The sequence below is a fragment of the Phyllobates terribilis genome, unplaced genomic scaffold, assembly GCF_046119375.1.
Source record: "Phyllobates terribilis strain yellow unplaced genomic scaffold, ASM4611937v1 Scaffold_796__1_contigs__length_659822, whole genome shotgun sequence".
Classification (NCBI taxonomy): Eukaryota; Metazoa; Chordata; class Amphibia; order Anura; family Dendrobatidae; genus Phyllobates; species Phyllobates terribilis.
The window spans coordinates 446,446-462,373 of NW_027363556.1; the positions used below are offsets into that span (position 1 = coordinate 446,446).

Sequence of the window (15,928 nt, forward strand, 5' to 3'; positions counted from 1 at the left end):
CATCGTTTCCCAAAAGGTTACATTAGCCTCGGGGCGATACCATGAGCTGGCTATGTACAGTAGCTCCTTGAATTTGCAGGGGAATTCTCTTGGTGACAGGGAGCAGGACAGACGGGGAATTGAAAGGGGTGGCAATGACATGATGTGAAAAATCAGTGTCAGTGTATGGCCAATCACCTCGCGTAATTACTGAATTGTCGGCCCCCGTATCTACTTGGAAATCGATTTCATGTCCCCCTGGTAGGTTCACCTGCACTATACAACTGGGAGTTGGGGGTAAGGAGATGAGGGGGTTCATGTGCAAGCTACCCTCATCCTATGGGGGCGTTGTTTGGTTGGCTGTAGGATCCGTACTCTGAGCATCTGGATACGGGTTGGTCCTACAGTCCTTTCTAAAATGTCCTGGCTTTCTACATCCGTAACATAGTCTCTGTCCCCCTCCTGCAGTCCGTCCTCTGCCTCTGTTGTTTCTGGGGGTCGTCTCTACTATGTGTATTCTGACAGCTCTCTTTGCCTGCGTTATGTCATGCTGTGCCCCCTGAGCTATCCTGGCCAAATCCTCTGCCTTCACTGATCTCCACTCTGGTCTACTTGCTTTTACCTTTTCTGCAATCTCTTTCTTTAGTCCGTTCATGAAAGCACTTGCTAATACCCTCTCACTAGTCTTATTTTCAGGAATGAACCCCATTTCCGACCAAGTCTTCCTTAGAGCCCAAAAGTAGTCTTTGGGGTCCTCTTCCTTACCCTGAACTCGGTCTTCTAGTGTAACCTGCCTTTCTCCCTGCCTGTCTTTACATGCTTTTACCAATGCTGTTGTGAACAGGACTCCGGCCGCTGCATTATTGGGTTATGCGTCTTCGGGTCCGGTCCTATTGTTATACTGCTTGTACGTTTCGTCTGTCAACCTATCATAGCGGGCTTCATCTGCCAATTTTCCCTTAATTACCCCTTGTAAATCCAACCTAGTTGCATTGTACGTATCCTGTATGGTTCTTATCATTCTGGTAAAACCCATCGGGGACTGGGACGGATCTGGCAACTGGGAAATCAACGCCAATTGTTCTGAGGGACTCCATGGTCTATACATTAACATTGTACGGGCTTCTTGACCTGGAACAACTGCGTCCCCTACTGCTGCTGCTGCTGCTCCCGGTGCTCCTGGCACAACTACCGTCCTCATTGGGAATAGACTAGCTGGGTGGGGTCTTGGTCCTCAGCATGCCACACAGATATCTACAGTCAAGGGATTCTGCTGTCCACATCTGGTGCAAACCCAGCAGTTGGGTTCCTGGGAATTCTGGTACTGGGGTGGGGGTGACGTCGGGGGCAGATTGGGAGAAAAATCTGTCATTCCGGTTTTTGTCAGTCTGTAACATCCGTTTCCTAATTCTTCAATTCTCCCTTCAAAATGAGCGCATGCATTCATCCATACATCCACTGTCTCCAACAGTCCCTTATCTTTCAGCCATCCATGATAGGAGTTAAAGAAGGATTTCCATTTCTCTCCGTTCATCTCTCCATTTTCATTCATTCCCGCCTTACACAATATTTTGTCAATTCCAATCAGTGCCTGCTTCCCTTCTCTGCGTACTACTAAGTCTTTGGCTGTAACGCCTTCTTTGGCATTTTGGTTCCCCATTCTTTTGGTTCTCCTCACTCAGAGTAGACTCCTCAGTCACTTAGACAATGGGCCACAAAGATTTCTGAACCACTCCACTACTTGCCCTCCAGGACTTATACGCCAACCAGAAAAACAGACCAAAAACACCGATCCCGAGACACACCCACAACACAATCATCGGATCCATGCTGTCATTCTTACGTTTTTCCAAAGGATAGAAGGCAGGACTGACAATTTATCTGAGGGGATTCTACTGGTTCAAAGGGACCTGAGGCAGACAACAATCTGTGAATTACCTGGGAGCCGACCGCTCGGGGGTGAGGGAGTCTCTTCTATGTAGTGATATAATTTAGGTAGAATATAACAGTTATTCTTACCTCAGCGCTGTATATATCACCAACAGAGAGCTTCGCTCGTCCCACATCTCGGACCGGTCGAGCACCCCTGGGCAGATTAACTCAGGTCCCTGTTCGGGCGCCAGCTTGTCGTCACTGCTTTCTGGTTCTTCTATCCTTTAGTATACAGGCCCGGAGAGAATAAGACACAAGACAGGTAGTATGCGTCAACAGACTCTAACTTTATTACAAAGCATAGGGTTTATATACACCCTGGAGGAAGAAACGGATTTACCATATATGGTCCGATCATACAATTTAGCTGTGCAAACAAAGACCGGTTTCTGTTCTCGTGATGCCTATGCTTGTGTTGAAACATTTAATCAGACACATTCTGATGACTAGCAAGGACACGTTAGTTTCTATTGATACAAGGAAGGAACATTTAGTTGTTGTTTTTGACCTAAGGTAACCGTCAGACTTATATAGCATAGATGGGGTCTTTGAACTTGGGGGACCTCATCTTCTGCTATAACACCCCCCTCATCACTTCACTGTCCAACAATCCAAAATGACTTTTTGAAACCTTAAACTCCCTCCTGAAACCTAATGCACAGGCCCCCACCACCAACCTCAGCGGTGAGGATCTGGCCACTTATTTCCTAGAAAAAATCAACCACATCCATCAGGTCATTTTGGTCCAATCTCCTCAGTGCCTGGATCCCCTTCCCTGCCGCACTTCAAGCTCACTAGCCATCTTTGAGCCTGTTACAGAAGAAGTTACCCAGTTCCTCACTTCTTCTCAACCTACAACCTGCAACAGTGACCCCATTCCTTCACATCTGCAGTCTCTCTCACCGGTGGTCACCACTCACCTGACTAAAATATTTAACCTCTCTCTTTCGTCAGGTATCTTTCCCTCCTCATTTAAACACGCCATCATAACCCCTTTACTTAAAAAGCCATCCCTGGACCAGAACTGCGCTGCTAACTACAGACCTGTCTCTAATCTTCCTTAAATCTCTAAACTCCTGGAACGCTTGGTCCACTCCCGTCTAATCCACTATCTCTCAGATAACTCTCTCCTCGACCCTCTACAATCTGGTTTCCACTCCTTACACTCCACTGAAACTACCCTCACTAAAGTCTCTAATGATCTACTAACAGCTAAATCCAAAGGTCACTGCTCCCTGCTGGTTCTCCTGGATCTCTCTGCCGCATTTGACACTGTGGATCACCAGCTCCTCCTCACTATGCTCCGCTCTATAGGCCTCAAGGAAACCGTTCTCTCCTGGTTCTCCTCCTACCTCTCTGACCGCTCCTTCACTGTATCTTTTGCCGGCTCCTCTTCCTCTCCTCGTCCCCTTACTATCGGGGTCCCGCAGGGCTCAGTCCTAGGCCCCCTCCTATTCTCTCTATACACTGCCCCTATTGGACTAACAATCAGCATATTTGGGTTTCAGTATCATCTCTATGCTGACGACACCCAACTATACACCTCTTCACCTGACATCACCCCTACCCTAATACAAAATACTAAGGATTGTCTGTCCGCTGTCTCTAACATCATGTCCTCCCTCTATCTTAAACTGAATCTCTACAAAACTGAACTTCTTGTGTTTCCCCCCTCTACTAACCCAACTCTACCTAACATCGAAATTACCTTGGATGGTTCAACCATAACTCCCAGCAGCACGGCCGCTGCCTTGGGGTCATATTTGACACTAACCTTTCCTTTATTCCCTATATCCGATCACTCACTCACTCTTGTCACCTGCATCTTAAAAACATCTCCAGAATCCGACCTTTTCTCACCTTTGAAACTGCTAAAACTCTTACTGTCGCTCTTATTTACTCTCGTTTGGACTACTGCAACTCTCTTCTGATCGGTCTCCCTCTTACCAAACTTTCTCCTCTCCAATCGGTCCTGAATGCGGCAGCCAGGGTCGTATTTCTGTCCAGCCGCTTCACCGATGCCTCCATCTTGTGCCAGTCATTACACTGGTTGCCCATTCGCTACAGGGTCCAATATAAACTCATAGCTCTCACCCACAAAGCTCTCCACAGTTCGGCACCGCCTTATATCTCCTCTCTCATCTCTGTAAATCGCCCTACACGTGCCCTCCATTCTACAAATGACCTAACATCCCTCATAATCTGAACCTCGCACCTCCGTCTCCAAGACTTCTCTCGTGCTGTGCCAGTTCTCTGGAATGCTCTACCCCAGGCGATCCGACTGATACCTAGCCCCCATGTCTTCAAGCGCGCTTTAAAAACCCATCTCTTTAAACAAGCCGACCACCTCAACTACTCAGTAAACAAACTTTCCCCTTTTTCCTCCTTCTAAATATTATTCAGAATCTGCTCCCTACTCTTCATCTGTCTCCACACCCTCCATGCACAAGATAACTGCACTCGATACTTGATTATTGCACTTATACATACGGGCTGATGACCGGATCATGCAGCTTTATATAAAAATCCCTATTTATTATAATTGTCAGACCTGAAATAACAAGCACTTTTCACCTACTGTGTCCCCCCATTCCCTTGTAGATTGTAAGCGTGCGAGCGGCCGGACCCTCGCTCCTAATGTAACTGTTTAAACTGTCTTACCTTGTATTGAATTTATTGTCTGTACATGTCCCCGCTTAATTGTAAAGTGCTGCGGAATATGTTGGCGCTATATAAGTAAAACTTATTAGTATGTTTTTTTTGCATTTCCTACAGTGCTTGCCAAAAGTATTGGCACCCCTGCAATTCTGTCAGATAATACTCAGTTTCTTCCTGAAAATGATTGCAATCACAAATTCTTTGGTATTATTCTCTTCATTTAATTTGTCTTCAATGAAAAAACACAAAAAGAATTGTCCTAAAGCCAAATTGGATATAATTCCACACCAAACCTAAAAAAGGGGGTGGACAAAAGTATTGGCACCCTTTTAAAAATCATGTGATGCTTCTATAATTCGTGTAATTAACAGCACCTGTAACTTAGCTGTGGCACCTAACAGGTGTTGGCAATAACTAAATCACACTTGCAGCCAGTTAACATGGATTAAAGTTGACTCAACCTCTGTCCTGTGTCCTTGTGTGACCACATTGAGCATGGAGAAAAGAAAGAAGACCAAAGAACTGTCTGAGGACTTGAAAAAGCAAATTGTGAGGAAGCATGAGCAATCTCAAGGCTACAAGTCCATCTCCAAAGACCTGAATGTTCCTGTGTCTTCCGTGCGCAGTGTCATCAAGTGTAAAGCCCATGGCACTGTGGCTAACCTCCCTAGATGTGGACGGAAAAGAAAAATTGACGAGAGATTTCAACGCAAGATTGTGCGGATGGTGGATAAAGAACCTCGACTAACATCCAAACAAGTTCAAGCTGCCCTGCAGTCCGAGGGTACAACAGTGTCAACCCGTACTATCCGTCGGCGTCTGAATGAAAAGGGACTGTATGGTAGGATACCCAGGAAGACCCCACTTCTTACCCCGAGACATAAAAAAGCCAGGCTGGAGTTTGCCAAAACTTACCTGAGAAAGCCTAAAACGTTTTGGAAGAATGTTCTCTGGTCAGATGAGACAAAAGTAGATGGGAAAAAGCATCAACATAGAGTGTACAGGAAAAAAAAAGAGGCATTCAAAGAAAAGAACATGGTCCCTACAGTCAAACATGGCGGAGGTTCCCTGATGTTTTGGGGTTGCTTTGCTGCCTCTGGCACTGAGCTGCTTGACCGTGTGCATGGCATTATGAAGTCTGAAGACTACTAACAAATTTTGCAGCATAATGTAGGGCCCAGTGTGAGAAAGCTGGGTCTCCCTCAGAGGTCATGGGTCTTCCAGCAGGACAATGACCTAAAACACACTTCCAAAGGCACTATAAAATGGTTTTAGAGAAAGCACTGGAGACTTCTAAGGTGGCCAGCAATGAGTCCAGACCTAAATCCCATAGAACACCTGTGGAGAGATCTCAAAATGGCAGTTTGGAGAAGGCACCCTTCAAATATCAGGGACCTGGAGCAGTTTGCCAAAGAAGAATGGTCTACAATTCCAGCAGAGCATTGTAAGAAACTCATTGATGGTTACCGGAAGCGGTTGTTCGCAGTTATTTTGGCTAAAGGTTGTGCAACCAAGTATTAGGCTGAGGGTGCCAATACTTTTGTCCGGCCCTTTTTTGGAGTTTTTTGTGAAATGATCTAGGATTTGATTTTTGCTTCATTCTCTTTTTTGTTTTTTCCTTGCAAGCAAATTAAATGAAGATAATAAGACCAAAGAATGTGTGATTGCAATCATTTTCAGGAAGAAACTGAGTACTTTTGGTCAGCACTGTATATACGCCTATATATATATTTGTGGCAATGTGTATTGATGTAAAATAAAATATTTAATTTGATAGTTATTATACTTTGTTATGGACGTTTTTTCATCTTTGTGTATATACACTGCTCAAAAAAATAAAGGGAACACTGAAATAACACATCCTAGATCTGAATGAATGAAATATTCTCATTGAATACTTTGTTCTGTACAAAGTAGAAAAACCCACTACAGGCTGATCCAACTTTGATGTAATGTCCTTAAAACAAGTCAAAATGAGGCTGAGTATTGTGTGTGGCCTCCACGTGCCTGTATGACCTCCCTATAACGCCTGGGCATGCTCCTGATGAGGCTGAATATTGTGTGTGGCCTCCACGTGCCTGTATGACCTCCCTACAATGCCTGGGCATGCTCCTGATGAGGCTGAATATTGTGTGTGGCCTCCACGTGCCTGTATGACCTCCCTACAATGCCTGGGCATGCTCCTGATGAGGCTGAATATTGTGTGTGGCCTCCACGTGCCTGTATGACCTCCCTACAACGCCTGGGCATGCTCCTGATGAGGCTGAATATTGTGTGTGGCCTCCACGTGCCTGTATGACCTCCCTACAATGCCTGGGCATGCTCCTGATGAGGCTGAATATTGTGTGTGGCCTCCACGTGCCTGTATGACCTCCCTACAACGCCTGGGCATGCTCCTGATGAGGCTGAATATTGTGTGTGGCCTCCACGTGCCTGTATGACCTCCCTACAATGCCTGGGCATGCTCCTGATGAGGCTGAGTATTGTGTGTGGCCTCCACGTGCCTGTATGACCTCCCTACAACGCCTGGGCATGCTCCTGATGAGGCTGAGTTTTGTGTGTGGCCTCCACGTGCCTGTATGACCTCCCTACAATGCCTGGGCATGCTCCTGATGAGGTTGCGGATGGTCTCCTGTGGGATCTCCTCCCAGACCTGGACTAAAGCATCCGCCAACTCCTGTACAGTCTGTGGTGCAACGTGACGTTGGTGGATGGAGCGAGACATGATGTGCTCAATCGGATTCAGGTCTGGGGGAACGGGCGGCCAGTCCATAGCTTCAATGCCTTCATCTTGCAGGAACTGCTGACACACTCCAGCCACATGAGGTCTGGCATTGTCCTGCATTAGGAGGAACCCAGGGCCAACCACACCAGCATATGGTCTTACAAGGGGTCTGAGAATCTCATCTTGGTACCTAATGGCAGTCAGGCTACCTCTGGCGAGCACATGGAGGGCTGTGCGGCCCTCCAAAGAAATGCCACCCCACACCATTACTGACCCACTGCCAAACCGGTCATGCTGAAGGATGTTGCAGGCTGCAGATCGCTCTCCATGGCGTCTCCAGACTCTGTCACGTCTGTCACATGTGCTCAGTGTGAACCTGCTTTCATCTGTGAAGAGCACAGGGCGCCAGTGGCGACTTTGCCAATCCTGGTGTTCTGTGGCAAATGCCAAGCGCCCTGCACGGTTTTGGGCTGTGAGCACAACCCCCATCTGTGGACGTCGGGCCCTCATACCACCCTCATGGAGTCGGTTTCTAACCGTTTGTACAGACACATGCACATTTGTGGCCTGCTGGAGGTCATTTTGCAGGGCTCTGGCAGTGCTCCTCCTGTTCCTCCTTGCACAAAGGCGGAGGTAGCGGTCCTGCTGCTGGGTTGTTGCCCTCCTACGGCCCCCTCCACGTCTCCTGGTGTACTGGCCTGTCTCCTGGTAGCGCCTCCAGCCTCTGGACACTACGCTGACAGACACAGCAAACCTTCTTGCCACAGCTTACATTGATGTGCCATCCTGGATGAGCTGCACTACCTAAACAACTTCTGTGGGTTGTAGAGTCCGTCTCATGCTACCACGAGTGTGAAAGCCCAACCAACATTCAAAAGTGACCAAAACATCAGCCAGAAAGCATTGGTACTGAGATGTGGTCTGTGGTCCCCACCTACAAAACTACTCCTTTATTGAGTGTATCTTGATAATTGCCAATAATTTCCATCTATTGTCTATTCCATTTGCACAACAGCATGTGAAATTGATTGTCAATCAGTGTTGCTTCCTAAGTGGACAGTTTGATTTCACAGAAGTTTGACTTACTTGGAGTTATATTCTGTTGTGTAAGTGTTCCCTTTATTTTTTTGAGCAGTGTATATTTTATATAATGAGACTAATATGATTATATGAATGTTTGTAGTTTTCTTCATTTTTATTTCATTGTGATGTCATTTCCTTGTTTTTTTTCTATATAAATGTTGTATTTCTATGTGATTGGCCACAATTGACAAAAGCTCTGGAGGAGCTGAAACGTTTTGCAGATTTGTAGATGTGGAATAAATGATTGACTACAGGTGAGTGCCGGGATCTCTTTCCTTTCCCTCTCCATTACTAACCCGAGGGCTTGAAGACAGCTGTGTTTTATGACAAATCACAGCTGTCATCAACCCTAACCACCATTACCCCGATTACCACCGCACCAGGGCCATCGTGAAGAGCCGTGCAAAGCACCTGAATTGGTGCGCCATTTCTGAGGCGGCTGAGGGCTGGTATTTTTAGGCTGGGAAGGGCCCAATAACCGAGGACCTTCCCACCCTGATAATATCCGCTCACAGCATATGTGACCATAGGGGTAATGTAGACATACTTGCACACATGTCCATTTGGGTCTGGGGGTCTCTGCTGTGCATTAGACACTATGATGTGTATAAGAAGCCGGTTACTGGTGATTTATTATGTCATGAAGAAGAACTGAACACAAATACCAGGTAGAAACGCAGAGATGTTTTGCTCCTATCTGTTTTTTAATGTTTCTATGATTTTAATTTGATTTGTTCAATAAAAGTTTTTGGTTTTATTCACACTGGAAAACAAGTGCTGGATTATCAGTAACTTTCTTTGTCCCGTCCATTCCTTCCCAACTGTGATTTTTCATCCAAGCATTGAGAGATGAGCTGAAAGCAGACAATGTTTTCTATAGAGGAATGGCAGACATGGGTGTTGTCCACATAGAAAGCCTCTCCTAAATCCCATGCACAAAAAAGCCGCCCTACAATCTGCCAGGACACATGCGGAAACATATGAAGACTCCTGGGACTTTATACTCTGGAGTGATGAGACCAAGATAAAGGTTTTTTTTGGAACTGATGACTTCAAAACTGTATAACATTGAAGAGGTGAGGAATACAATGAGAATGCATGGTGTCTACAGAGAGACCTGGTGGTGGCCGTGTCCTTATGTGCGCTGCATGAGGAGCTACATTTCATTGATGGTATCGTGAATTCACAGATGTTCTGCTCTGTAGTGACAGAAAAGATGCTGCCATCACTCTGTTCCCTTGGTAGGCCACTGTTACATTTCTGAAGAACAGGGTGACAGTGATTCTGTGGCCAAGTGTCTCCTGATCTGAACCCAACCAAACACCTATGGGGAATTCTGAAGAGACAAGTTGTCATCGCTCCATCCAGCATCCAGGCTCTAAGAGCTCGTTATCGAAAGAGATAAAAGATAGATATAGTATTGTCACTAACTTGTTCATTCCAGGCCTAGAAAACTTGGTGCCGTCCTTTAAAATTATGGAGGCCATACAAAATAATAGATGTAGTAGCTTTTGATGTGGGGTGTACTCATTTTTGCATCAACTAATTTGAGTAAAACTGAAGATTTTGTAATGAGAGTTATATTATTACCCTTACTTTCATGTTTTGATTACAAAAAAATGTTCTATGAAACTTAGTGTTGGCAAAATTGTAGAAATTGATCTTGTGTTCAGTGAGCTATTAAATAAAATCTTACTCATCAAAGGGGGTGTACTCATTTATGCTGAACAATGTTTATTAAACTTTATAAAACACAGTGAACATAATTACACTTTCTTTCCCATATGACTTCTCTCATGTTTTACAAGGTATGATTTATGTATAAAAGATTTCCCACATTCTGAACATGAATACGGCTTCTCTCCTGTGTGAATTCTCTCATGTGCAGCAAGAATTGATTTACGCATAAAAGATTTCCCACATTCTGAACATGAATACGGCTTCTCTGCTGTGTGACTTATCTCATGCTGCACAAGATAATTTTTTTTTGTAAAGCATTTCCCACATTCTGAACATGAATACGGCTTCTCTCCTGTGTGAGTTCTCTGATGAGTAACAAGCTGTGATTTACCTGTAAAGCATTTTCCACATTGTAAACATGAAAACGGTTTCTCCCCGGTGTGATTTCTTTGATGTTTAACAAGCTCTGATTTATATATAAAACATTTCCCACATTCTGAACAAGAAAATGGCTTTTCTCCTGTATGAATTCTGTTATGTGCAGCAAGAGTTGATTTACGCATAAAAGACTTCCCACATTCTGAACATGAATACGGCTTCTCTCCTGTGTGACTTCTCTCATGCTGCACAAGATAATTTTTTTTTGTAAAGCATTTCCCACATTCTGAACATGAATACGGCTTCTCTCCTGTGTGAGTTCTCTGATGAGTAACAAGCTGTGATTTACCTGTAAAGCATTTTCCACATTGTAAACATGAAAACGGTTTCTCCCCGGTGTGAATTCTTTGATGTATAACAAGCTCTGATTTACTTTTGAAACATTTCCCACATTCTGAACAAGAAAATGGCTTTTCTCCTGTATGAATTCTCTTATGAGCAGAAAGATTTGATTTACACATAAAAGATTTCCAGCATTCTGAACATGAATACGGCTTCTCTCCTGTGTGAATTCTCTCATGTATAACAAATTGTGATTTATATGTAAAGCATTTCCCACATTCTGAACAGGAGTATGGCTTTTTTCCTTTGTGTTTTCTGTGTGTTAAAAAATCTGAGCTTTTTGTAAATTTCTTGTCACACTGAAATCTTGAATCTACTTTGCCTCCTGGACTTTTGGTAATAATACGAGATTGCTCAGGAGATGATTCCTCATGATTAGGAGGATTATAAGAAAGTGAAGTGCTGTGAAGTCCAGGAGGTGCAGGAAGGGTGATGAGGTTTTCTCCATTAGAGTGCTTCATGAGATCTTCTTTTTTACAATTTAGTGATGAACCGTTATTCTCACAAAGATTTCCTATTAGGATGAAAGATAAATTAGATGTGTTTTTTTCTTCAACACAAAAGAGATTTCTGAATGTATTTTCTGGATCTCACAATGAAGACCCTCGTCAGTGAAAGTACCGGTAATAAGGGGGTCAACTACATGCCATAACATTAACACAATGACGGGTAAAGTGAATGACACTTATAAACTGGTGACATTGGCACAAGTCAGGGGTGGCAGAGATTAGATAGCAAATAGCTCTTTAAGTGGTAATTACTGATGACAGGTTCCCTTAATGGACCTCCAGTGCCATTTCACTCTCTCAAGCTCCTTATCTTGCCCTCAGTATAGAAAAGTGTCCATGCAATTAAAGAAGTTGTCCACTACTATTAAAAATGCCCCCAATGTAATTAACCCGTTGAGAGAAGATTTTTTCTAATTACCTAGCTTTGTCTTTATTGCCTGTGAGCGGTGCTATCGCTGGCCACTCACCGGCATCACGCGACCCCCGGCTGCAGCCGGCTCTTCCTTCCCCTGATGTCACGTCAAGTGAGGCGTGACTCGGTGATGCGATCCCCGCGGTGGATGCCGGGCTGCGGGTGGGGTTTCACCGCGCGTCACATCCAGCATCCACCGCGCACTTTCCCAATGAATACAAGGTAATTGTGATTCACAAAATGTTATACAATTGAACGGTGAAGAAAAATTTTTTTTACATTTTTACCACTATAATGTTATTTTAGCCCCAGATTTTACATTTTCACAAGGGAAAATGGGTAAAAATGACCACATAATTTGTTATACAATTTCTGCTGAACGGCGCGATACCCCATATGTGTCTGTACTGTACTGCTTAGCCACATGGCGAGACTCGGGAGGGAAGGAGCAATATTTGACTCTTGGAGAACAAACTTTAGTAGAACAGTTTGCAGACTCCATATACAGAGCCCCTAAGCGTCAGAAGAGCAGAATTCCCCCGTAAGGAACAACAGTTTGGAAATTACACCCTATGGAAATGTATCTACAGGTGTAGTGATGAATCTGACTCCATGGGTGATTTCCAGAAACGAGCAGTAATGGATGTTGCAAAGTGAAAATGCAAATATTTCATTATAGTGGCCAGTACATTGTAGTGTCCGGTACATTGCAGTGCCCTTACGTTGTAGCGCCCAGTACATGATTCCCAGCTAGTGCCTTCTGGAGAAATAAATTGTCTCTCCTCGCTACAGTAATGCCAAACATGTGGATGCTAACTGCACACGGTGGGGCTCAGGAGGAGGGGGCATTTGGATTTGGGAGTGCAGATGTCACTGGATTTCTTTAAGTGGGAGCCAAGTCACTTTTCCAGAGCCTTTGTGCTACCAGTGATATGGACACCCCCTATATTACTGTTTACAGATGAACCTGAGTGGGGACTTTTTTTTGTGGGTTGAGTAGAAGCTCTTAATGGTGGCATTTTGGGGTACAGAACATTTTGGATCATATTTATCCTGTGCTGTACGCTTAACACTTACAGTGGGTACGGGAAGTATTCAGACCCCTTTACATTTTTCACTCTTTGTTTCATTGCAGTAAATTCTAAAAAGTTCATTTATTTTTCTCATTAAAGTACACTCTGCACCCCATCTTGACTGAAAAAAAGCAGAAATGCAGACAATTTTGCAAATTTATTAAAAAAGAAAAACTGAAATATCACATGGGCATAAGTATTCAAATCCTTCGCTCAGACACTCATATTTCCTTGTCCATTTCCTTGTGATCCTCCGTGAGATGGTTCTACTCCTTCATTGGAGTCCAGCTGTGTTTAATTAAACTTATAGGACTTGATTTTGAAAGGCACACACCTGTCTATATAAGACCTCACAGCTCACAGTGCATGTCAGACCAAATGAGAATCATGAGCTCAAAGGAACTGCCCAAGGAGCTCAGAGACAGAATTGTGACAAGGCACAGATCTGCCCAAGGTTTCAAAAGAATTTCGGCATTACTCAAAGTTCCTAAGAGCACAGTGGCCTTCATAATCCTTAAATGGAAGAAGTTTGGGACCACCAGGAGTCTTCCTAGACCTGGCCGTCCAGCCAAACTGAGCAATCGTGGTAGAAGAGCCTTGGTAGGAGAGGTAAAGAAAAACCCCAAGATTACTGTGGCTGAGCTCCAGCGATGCAGTAGGGAGAAGGGAGAAAGCTCACAAAAGTCAACGATCACTGCAGCCCTCCACCAGTCGGGCCTTTATGACAGAGTGGCCAGATGGAAGGATCTACTGAGTGCAAGACATATGAAACCCCTCATAGAGTTTGCTCAAAAACACATGAAGGACTCACAGACTATGAGAAATAAGATTCTCTGGACTGATGAGACGAAGATAGAACTTTTTGGTGATAATTCTAAGCGGTATGTGTGGAGAAAACCTGGCACTGCTCATGACCTGCCCAATACAATCCCTACAGTGAAACATGGTGGTGGCAGCATCATGCTATGGGGGTATTTTTCAGCTGCAGGCACAGGATGACTGGTTGCAATTGAAGGAAACATGAAAGCAGCCAAGTACAGAGATATCCTGGATGAAAACCTCTTCTAGAGTGCTGTGGATCTCAGACTTGGCCGAAGGTTCACCTTCCAACAAGACAATGACCCTAAGCACACAGCTAAAATGACAAAGGAGTGGCTTCAGAACAACTCTGTGACCATTCTTGACTGGCCCAGCCAGAGCCCTGACCTAAACCCAATTGAGCATCTCTGGAGAGACCTGAAAATGTCTGTCCACCAACGTTCACCATCCAACCTGATGGAACTGGAGAGGATCTGCAAGGAAGAATGGAAGAGGATCCCCAAATCCAGGGGTGAAAAACTTGTTGCATCATTCCCTAGAAGACTCATGGCTGTACTAGCTCAAAAGGGGCTTCTACTCAATACTGAGCAAAGGGTCTGAATACTTATGACCATGTGATATTTCAGTTTTGTTTTTTTTAATAAATGTACATTTGTCTTGTTTTTCAGTGAAGATGGGGTGCAGAGTGTACTACAATAAGAAAAAAAAATGAACTTTTTAGAACTTACCGAATAGCTGCAATAAAACAAACAGTGAAAAATGTAAAGGGGTCTGAATACTTTCCGTACCCACTGTACATCGGGGTTTCCATCTAAATCTACAAAATACATGATTCAGATGACACCCCCGAGGGATCCATTCAGAATAATGAGGCAGCAGAGTTACACCGGACTCTGTCTAGCCTCTGGTCGACTGCGCTTTTATGCACGCTGAAAAAGATGGACATCACTGGATCATAGGCCAGACGGCGTCCACAGCGCCTCATTATACGGAATCTTCCCCCGGGGTTCTGTCCGAATCGCAAGCTCAGTCATTTATATGGCAGCATGAGACTTGTGTAAGAATAATACGAAAATAAAAGATGGAAGTAATATTAAAAAACACAATTAGGAAAATTAAAAATGTGCTTATTAAATCATTAAGAAGAGGTGTGAATGCGGCCCAGTTATTCATCGGTGCGCAAACGGACTCTGTACAACAGCAGCCGCGCCATCACCGGACGCTTCTGCTGTGATGTGGACGGCGGCTAAAGCTTCACTGCACCGGAGACTTCATACAATATCACACACCGGTCAACGTCAGGCGCCGCTAATCATAGTCACATGCCAATCATCATCGTCATACGCCAGTCATCATCATCACACGCCACTAATCATAGTCACATGCCAATCATCATCGTCATACGCCAGTCATCATCATCACACGCCGCTAATCATAGTCACATGCCAATCATCATCGTCATACGCCGCTAATCATAGTCACATGCCAATCATCATCGTCATACGCCAGTCATCATCATCACACGCCGCTAATCATAGTCACATGCCAATCATCATCATCATACGCCAGTCATCATCATCACACGCCACTAATCATAGTCACATGCCAATCATCATCGTCATACGCCAGTCATCATCATCACACGTCACTAATCATAGTCACATGCCAATCATCATCATCATACGCCAGTCATCATCATCACACGCCGCTAATCATAGTCACATGCCAATCATCATCGTCATACGCCAATCATCATCACACGTCACTAATCATAGTCACATGCCAATCATCATCATCATACGCCAGTCATCATCATCACACGCCACTAATCATAGTCACATGCCAATCATCATCGTCATACGCCAGTCATCATCATCACACGCCGCTAATCATAATCACATGCCAATCATCATCGTCATACGCCAATCATCATCACACGTCACTAATCATAGTCACATGCCAATCATCATCATCATACGCCAGTCATCATCATCACACGCCACTAATCATAGTCACATGCCAATCATCATCGTCATACGCCAATCATCATCACACGTCACTAATCATAGTCACATGCCAATCATCATCATCATACGCCAGTCATCATCATCACACGTCACTAATCATAGTCACATGCCAATCATCATCGTCATACGCCAGTCATCATCATCACACGCCGCTAATCATAGTCACATGCCAATCATCATCATCATACGCCAGTCATCATCATCACACGCCGCTAATCAGTCACATGCCAATCATCATCGTCATACGCCAA

General features: G+C 44.4%; 1 protein-coding gene across 1 annotated transcript in view; it reads right to left on the bottom strand.

The window, feature by feature from the left end:
• Positions 1–11,298, bottom strand: part of LOC141240126 (uncharacterized) — a 38,172-nt gene extending 26,874 nt beyond the window's left edge. Inside the window, exon 1 of the mRNA XM_073668597.1 lies at positions 10,150–11,298. Within this exon, the coding sequence (XP_073524698.1) occupies positions 10,150–11,298 (1,149 nt within the window). The remainder of the gene's footprint in view (positions 1–10,149) is intronic.
• Positions 11,299–15,928: the final 4,630 nt, after the last annotated feature.